Raw genomic sequence first — 8,793 nt, 5'->3', positions numbered from 1 at the left:
AACTCCGGGCACCTTCCGTCCAGTGCTTTTATTGCAGGTGATGACAGACATAAAACTGGGTACCACATCCAACAAATACCTCCATATGGTGGTCCTCAAAGGGGATGCTGCGGTGGAGGTGAGGGAGCCAGGGCACTAAGTGGGACCGACAGACTGAGAGAGTTAATCAGTCTTTAGAACAATTCCTTCGGTGTTACGTGTCAGAGTCGCAACATGAATGGGCAAAATTCCTCCCATTTGCGGAATTTGCGCATAATAACTTGAGAAACGCGTCTTCTGGATTTACTCCTTTTCAGGTGGTCAATGGAAGGTCACCAAAATTTTCTCCCTTGCCGGTGGTGGTCTCTCCATTTCCGGCCCGGAAGAGTGGCAGGGGTCTTTTAAAAGAGTTTGGGGGTTGGTAAAGGCCAATTTAGAGAAAGCGTTTGGGGTGCAGAAAAAGCAAGCAGACAAGAAACGCTCTTTAGAATGGCAGTTTGAACCAGGTGATAGGGTGTGGATCTCTACATGACATATTGCTTTAAGACAACCCTCGGCCAGCTTGAGACCAAAATTCATAGGCACATATCCTGTTATCTGAAAAGATTAATAAGGTAACTTATAGAGTGAACCTGCCAGCCTGTATGAAAGGAGTAAAGTCATTTCATGTGTCTTTGTTAAAGCCTGCTGTGCATGTTGATTCCTCCCCCCCCCCCACTGTTGATTGATGGAGAGCCTGAATTTGAGATTGAGCAGATTTTGGGTTCTCGCCGGGTGCGGAATTCGGTGCAGTACCTGGTTCATTGGAAAGGGTATGGGCCGGAGGAGAGATCATGGGTTCCGGCACATCGCCTTCATGCTGAGTTGAGACAGAACTTTCATGAGGCACATCCTGAAAAACCGTGCAAAGGGTGTCCGGAGTCCACTCCTCAGGGAGGGGGGGTACTGTAACGAGCGGTGGGGATGCGGCGGGGTCCAGCAGCATGACCGCCGCCGCTATCCCCGCCGCGCACACTGTCAGGCCGCTGCGCGCAAGTCTCTGCTGCGCACGGGCTTAGGGCTACACGCGTGCGCGCCCGGCGGCAGGACCTTTATCTTCTGAGAAGACGGGTCAGCTGATCCGGCGATCAGCTGACTCCAGCCAGCCAATCACACGCTGACCTGGGTTCCAGCCCCCTGGGCGGGCTGGTTGAACATGCTTTCTGTATTTAAGCATGGAGATGTCATTTGCTCAGTGTCTGCTGTTGTGAATACTTCGTGTTAGCGCTCAGACCTTAGATAGTTCCGGTGTGCTTTAATCCGGGAGGAAACCGGGGATTTCACACAAGATAGGAATTGTTTGATAGCTATAATTATAACTCGTTACTATTGTTGATTTATTGTGTATGACCCTCTGCTCGAATTTCTGACTCTGATTTCTGCCTCCTGATTCTGTACTTAGCTATCTGATCTGTTGCCGATTTTCTGCCTGTACTTTTGACTCTGTTTTGTGCCTTCCGACTCTGTACCCTATCTGCCCGACCCGTTGCCGACCTCAGCTTACCTTTGACTACGATTAGCCTACCGATTCTGTACTGCTGCCGACCGATCCGTTACCGACTTTGCCTGTACGACCACTTTGTTAGTGATAGTCCCTACAGCCAGGGGGCTATCACATAGGAGTATTCCTGTATACTGTGCACTAAACACCTGTGATCACATTTCTTATTAAAGTACTGATTTTGTGCTAGTGAGCCTTCCGCTGATCTACTATCAGTAAGCTACTGATTACTTTGGTTCAGGGATATATCTGCATTAGGTGGTGATACTGCAGATCACCACATAATCAGATACTTGTGCTCTCACTGACACATTGTTACACTTACTTAAGAAGTGAGAAGCCTCTAGGGGTTTCTTACGCCATCCTTTGGATCTATGCCATTGCCCGGGACCTGCACATCACAACCATGCTCCTCTTCATGAACAAGCTTGGCCGTAATGCACATGTGAGCACGGTTGTGCCTATGCAGTAGCACTGAGCAACTCGTGCACAAATGGCTTGGGTGTACTGCACAGGCATGCTTGCGCAGTAAGACTGTGCTTGTGCTTGAAATCTGACAAGCTCTTGTCAGATTCTTTTGGGGGGTTTAAAAAGTGTTTAAAAAGCATTACATTGAAATGTCTCCACAGCTATAATAATTATTATTTTTTTATTTATTTATAAAGTGCCTTCAGTAGCACTGTAAATAGTACAAAACAAACTCTAGAAAGCCATAGCTCCCAACTTTTTGGGATGAGAAAGAGGGACACTCAAAGGGAACTTGAAGCAAGGAAAATTATTTAAAATAAACAGATGACGTAGCTGCAAATGAATATTACATACTAACCTCACCATCAGTTCCTCTCAGAGGCTCACCATTTTCTTCTTACAGTGATCCCTTCCAGTTCTGACAATATTTTGTCAGAACTGAAATATACCAGTTGCTGTCAGTTATATATCAGCAGCTGGAAGTTACAACTGAATGTGCAAGGTAATGCCCAAGTTTCCCTATGGCTCAAGTGGGCGATATTACAGTGTAACTGTGTGCTGACCAGGAAGCTGTTAGGGGGTAATGGCCATTTTTAAAAATGGAGGATGGAGAAATCCATTGATCACAGTGGACAAATGGGATGCAGGAGAGGAGAAAGAGATTGAGTAGTAGACTACACGGGAGGTAAGTATGACCTGTGTATAGTTATTTTGACTTTTTTATTTTCAGTTCAGGTTCTCTTTAAGCCACATCCTGATCACACCCCCAGCACACCCATTGTCACGCATAACGTAAAGATTTCATAAGAAAATATATATATATATATATATATATATATATATATATATATATATATATATATATATATAGAAAGAGGGACAGATGAGGACAGAGAGACAGGGCTCCCAAAGAGGAGGGACTGTCCCTCCAAAAGAGGAACGGTTGAGTGCTATGGAAAGCATAGCTGCAGATGTTCAAAACTCTTCACAATCAGGACATCCAGCAATACAAACACAGTACAAGCTTGATGTGACCTCACCAATACTTACTAGGTGTAGGATGGTGATAACTTGATCTGAGGAAAATACTACATTTATGTCTTTTAAGGGGTTAAAGAGTTTTGGACTTGGTGTTTTTTTTTTCGAAATAACGCTATTGCAATAACAGCTCTGTAACTGTCTGTCACACAACTTTCCAATACTACCCTTATGTACCGTTCGTAATATAATAACCAATAAAGTTAGGTGAAAGAAAAAAAATCCAGGAAGATAGGCGGTAAGGGCGTCTCCGAAGCTGACGGCTCGTAGCCGTAGATGACGTCACGGCGCCGCTGTCAGAGAGGCAGGAGACCCGCCCAGGCAGCAGTAGCTAGCTTCTCTCCTTCGAGTGTGGGCGGCAGCGGAGCCCGGGTTGCGGCGGACAGCCAGCGGCAGGAGAGAGGATCTATGTGACGTAACGTGGTCATTCCGGAATCAGCCCCTCCCCGGCCGGCGGTGTGAGCGCTCCTTAGTTTCCTGCCATCTCCGCCTCCTCGGGAGTCAGTGGCGGTCGCTAGCTGCTAACCGCGGCCCCTGCTGCGAAGGCGGCCATGGACGAGCAGGCGGGGCCCGGTGTCTTTTTCAACAACAATAACAATTCGCTGCTGTCCGCAGCCGCTGGCGGGCCAGGGGGAGCCGGAAAGGCATTTGAAGCAGCGACTGGTGATGCGGCCTCGGCGGCCGGCGGATCTGCAGGGGGAGGAGGGACTGCAGCGCCTGGCAGGGCCCAGTATAGCATCCCCGGGATTCTGCACTTCTTGCAGCACGAATGGGCTCGCTTCGAGGTGGAGAGAGCGCAGTGGGAGGTGGAGAGGGCCGAGCTGCAGGTAATATAGTAGGGATCTGTCATTGCTCCCAACCAAGTGATCAGACACTGCAATGCATCAGTCTTAATTGGCATGGCATTCCCTACTGGTTGTGTGTATGAGTACAGTGGCTGTAGTCATAATAAATAGCTGTGATTTATCTTCCTGTATTTGGCTGTTCATATTGAGTTCATCTTGCTAGTAAAAGAACCATTCATCGCTTGAGTACCTAAAAATGTATTGGTCAACTTAAATCTTAATCTAGTTTTCCAGAGTATGGAGTTCTTTATACCTTTCAGGTAGCTAGATCGTAAGGTCTCTGTACACCTAAATAGAAGTGTGTAAGTATGGGCACTGCTTGTTGATTTGTTATTAAATGTGTATGTTCCAGTTGGGTTTCATATTCAATTGACTATAGGGATTGGTAAGGCCTGAACTGGAGCTTTGCATGAGACTAGTCAGATTTCTAAAGCAAAAGAGTAGCTGACAGCTTGCTCAATTACGTTTTCAGGACTGTTCACATGTATGTTGGAAGGGAGTTTTTTCAAGTTGAGTCCTCTTAGGGGGGCCTTCCTAAGGGCCTGAGCCTACTGGCACAGTTGTGTCCGCTTTACAGATGTTGAAAAGCAGACAGAAGCGGACAAAACTGCGTTAGTGGGCTCAGGAGCTCGACCAGTGAGGGTCCTCACAAACCTAAGCAGGGGCGGGAATTCTTTTGCATTCCATATTGGTTTTTGCATGTTGTTGCAACCAGGAAAGTGTGAGTAATCCTCTTTAGGGCTGATATACACCACCAGTGCTTTGTAAGTACCAGTGATTTAAAAAGCTCTTGCTAATGCAATGATCTCACATTGTTAAGTGAAATCATACACATAGGATTACATTAGCCAGAGCTTTTAATATCACAAGCACTTAGAAAAGTGCTTGCATTGTGAACCAGGCCTTAGGGCGGCATTTCGGAAGCAGCATTTTTTGGATCTACCCACCGTCCCATTCAAGTGAATGGGATAATTTAGAGCTGGCTTTTGCAGGCTTTCATGAAAGCCTGGCAGTAGATCTTGGCGTTCCGTCTCATCTTGAAAGCAACATGTTGGTTACAGAGGCAGTAAACGCCTGGAAACAATTGCAGAGACCCAAACTTGCTAGCCTTGAAGGCTTCCCAAAAGCTAGTGTTTAAACGTGGCTCCAAGCGAAAGCTCGGCAGAAGCCCATGTGAACCAGCCCTTACTCTTTCTCCAGATACTGTGGCATATCGCAAATATTGATTATCTGGGTCCACCCTTCTTCAACTTAAAATTCAGTAACTCATATCACATTCTAGAGCCCCCCATGCTAATAGTGCTCACTGGGTCGAGTACATTTGAAATCGGCGCCGGTAGACTTGGGCGCAGGATACAGCGGTATATGGCTGATCCTGCTTCTACACAAGTCCGGGCCGTTACTATTCCCCCTCCAGGCCGCCATGGATAGTGGGGGAATGAAATAATTCGGCTTCCAGCGATTGCTGGAGGCCGAATTATTGTGTTTTTTTTTTAAGCAACCTTGGCGCCGTCTTCTGACAGAGCCGACGTTACTCACTGAGCGCTGCAATAGGAGTGATTCCTATTGTAGTCTTTGTGGGCGCCGGGTGCGCCCAAATCTAGCAGCGCTGAAAAGCACTGCTCCAACTGGGTCCCCTGATTATAGCGGAGCACACTCGCTTGTCTGTCTGGCCTGCATGCTCCTTTCTATGCTTCCATCATCTCCTGTTGCCTGTTCATGCGACTATGTTCCAAAGTACAGGCACCAGGAGATAATGGAAGCACACTGAAAAGAGCACGCTGCGCTAATACTCTGGGGGGACCCATAACCTGCTTTTGCCTTCCCACTTTGATACTGCCCTCATCCGACTACCAAAAAAAATCAACCTGTCCAATCCTGTAATCAACTATTTCAGCCAGAAATCGTTCGAAATTACTATTGGGTGGCATATTTGACACTTTGACACATTTATCACAGTGATTGGTTCTGCCAGGGAATATCATATAGTGTATGGGCACCTTAAAGGACGCAGCAGAGAACATAATAATAATAATAATAATAATAATAAAAAAAAAGTTTTACTCACCCAGGGATTTTTCCAACCCCTTGAATTCTGATAGGTCCCACGCTGTGGTTTCATTCCACCGTGAGCCAGGCCTCCAGTATCCCCTCCGTATCTTCTGCGCATGCAAGGCCACACTGTGCGCCTCTCATCATCGTGCTCCCGGAAGTGGGAGTGCTATGCGCTTGCGCAGTTCAATTCTCACTGAACTGCGCAAGCGCAGATCGCTCTCGGCGCTGAGAATGATCCCCAGAGCGCTCGGCGCAACTGTTCATGCACAGGAAATCTCGACCTGGCCCCAGGTCGTGATCTTCCGGAGGGGGAGACCGGGAGCCCTGGCTGACAGCAGAACCGCGGCATGGGGCCTTATACACTTCTAGGGGTAAAACTTTCTTTTTTTTTTCTTTATTATTAAAGCTTGGATGTATCCTTTAAGCTTGTCCTGTAGAATAATTCAGACCCCAGACTGGCAGTAAGGAATTATCCCATTTAATGCATTTACGTATTAATGGTAAGAGTACAAGATGTTGGGCACTCACCAGCTTACTCAAGTGGGAGCAGTTGAGAAAGAACTTGGCTCTTGAAATGTGCTTTTACCAGCAATGCTGTGATATAATATATTTATGCAACAAATTCGTTTTTTCGTTTTGGAAGAGTTGGGACTATATGTCTGTGTTTAGCAGAGCTGATACATGCAGTTTTTGGCATTTTTTGACACTCTTCACACTATAAGCCTACACTGTTCACGCTATAAACCTAGTGCTGCCTTGCTTTTCCAAAACTCCAGCTGCAGGCATTTTGGTGGCACGGACTAGAGACTTTACCTCCATAGAAGATGGTGGCGGTGCCAGTGAAATGACTAAGTGGCGAATACATTTTCAAATAAGTGTGAATGATGACAATTTATGCAACTACAATACAGACAGATTGTAATAGTCCTGTTGTAGTGTTGTTTGAGTGCCCTCATTGGCGGTATAGCTGTAATTCACATTACAGCCCATGTTGGCACATGGTGTGCCCACATTTCCAGAGCCCTTTTTGCCTGTCTCGCCGCTGTACAGAAGTGGGCGAACATTGTAGCAGAACAGTTTGCTGCCAAAAACTACCCCACAGCTGGTTAAACTTATACTTTTTTACCAAAAAGGTCTTTAGTAATTTACTGCAAAACATGGCTGTAATTCTCTAAGACCTGCTTGATAAAAAATATTAAGTCAGAAAATATTACATTCAGTACTTTAGACTCTGCCGCCTAGCCCCCCCCCCCCCCCCCCGCCCCCCAACCCATTCACTAATTTGCACACATGCGCAGTGTTCTCCCCAGAATTTTTTTCCCATCCGGGTGGCATGAAAAAGTAGCCGGGTAGGGCAAGATGAGAGAATGCAGGGCCGATGCTTCTGTGTGCAACTCTGCTTACAGCATAGGAGGAGGTGAGCTGATAACAGCCGGGTGCTCACCAAAACTAGCCAGGTGGAGCACCCAGCTAAAAGAGCCTGGTGAGAACACTGCATGCGGCAATAGCTTGGCAATTTGACGGACAACATTGCTTAAATTCACTATTGCTGCATGTGTGAAAATCTTAGTGAACTCGGGTGGGGGGGAATGTCTGAAATACATTTTTTTTTTTTTACCGAACAGGTTTTAAAGTGACCCGAGCCTAAGCTCGGGATCAAAATCACAGCCATACCTTAAAGGACAGATCCATGGAGTTTTTAAAAAAAAAAAAAAAAATACTAATCCACTTACCTGGTGCTTCCTGTGGCAGGCAGGACGTGCCCTCGACGCCTCTCCGGGGGCTCACCCGACCTGGTCGGGCTTCTCCTTGTGCTCCAACGTGCGTCTCATGTGGTCACGCTGACGTCCTATGGACTGTGCAGGCGAAGAACTACTGCGCCTGCACTGTACAGCCTGAAGGATGTTCGATGATGTCAGCACGACCGCGTGAGACGCACGTTGGAGCGCACAAGAGCCCGACCTGGAAGTCAGCCTGGCCAGATCGAGTGAGCCACCGGAGAAGACCAGGAGCTTCCGGAACGGCGTCGAGGGCACGTCCTGCCTGCCACGGGCTGGAGGAAGCCCTAGGTAAGTGGATTAGTATTTTTATTTCTCCGTGAACCCTCCCTTTAAAAGAGGGAGGCATCAGGATCCTATTGAGGCTTCCCTCACTGATTTGTAGCCCACGGTTGTTGAGTGCGGCCCCCCTCCACATTGGGGCTGCACAGCTCTTCCTTCTGAAGAGTGGCCGCACTTACTGCGGATTCGCGGACGGCTGGGTCAGCTATTGCGCGGCCATGCTGGGGCAAGAAGTGCTGCTGCAGCCCCGATAAGATTAGCGAAAGTGCATTGTCTGTGCAGTACATTCTGGGTGCCGCACTCAGCGATGGTATGGTAGGATCCTGAGGCTTGCCTCTCTTTAGGCAAGTATCTAATTTTGTACCCAAGCTTTTTTTTTTTTTCTTCTTAAGCCGTTGTGAAGTGGCTCCCAGCCCACCTTCCTCTCGCAACTCATGAGTAGAATAGCCTGAGACTGATGTCACAAGTGAGTGAAAAACATGCCATGGTGGTTTTTGCCCAAGGCCTCTAGAATGAAATCTGGAGCTCTGTGGGCACCCCTCGTATGTTGCTGCAGGCTGTCCCCAGCTTGGCATCCATAGCCAGCAACTGAGCTGGGGGAGGGGGGTACAGCAACACAGGGGGTGACCACAGAACAGGTTTTATCGGATAGGCTTTGGGCAAAAAACGCCACGGGGGTTTGGACGACGGAGGGGTTCAGAGGTGAGTTTAACAATAATGGCACTTTCCTGGTGACCAAGTGAGTTCTATACCTGTTATAACCATAACTACCTTCAGGCTCTGTTAAAAGTGGTCAGTTGCATATCGC

The 8,793-nt window shown here is 47.5% G+C and overlaps 1 protein-coding gene across 3 annotated transcripts in view; it reads left to right on the top strand.

Moving 5' to 3' along the window:
• The first annotated feature begins 3,296 nt into the window (after positions 1-3,296).
• Positions 3,297-8,793, top strand: part of STRN (striatin) — a 176,845-nt gene continuing 171,348 nt past the window's right edge. For 2 of the 3 annotated variants that reach the window (XR_011019406.1, XM_068231972.1), the window contains exon 1: positions 3,298-3,852. Coding sequence is in view for 2 of the 3 variants with exons in the window: in XM_068231972.1 (XP_068088073.1) it covers positions 3,577-3,852 (276 nt within the window). In the remaining variant the exon portion in view is untranslated. Of the gene's footprint in view, positions 3,853-8,793 lie in introns of all 3 variants that reach the window. The other variant, XM_068231973.1, reaches the window with a different exon arrangement.

The sequence above is a fragment of the Hyperolius riggenbachi genome, chromosome 4 (assembly GCF_040937935.1).
Source record: "Hyperolius riggenbachi isolate aHypRig1 chromosome 4, aHypRig1.pri, whole genome shotgun sequence".
Classification (NCBI taxonomy): domain Eukaryota; kingdom Metazoa; phylum Chordata; class Amphibia; order Anura; family Hyperoliidae; genus Hyperolius; species Hyperolius riggenbachi.
The sequence above is the reverse complement of the archived record's forward strand: the minus strand, read 5'-3'. Positions and strand labels throughout refer to the sequence as shown.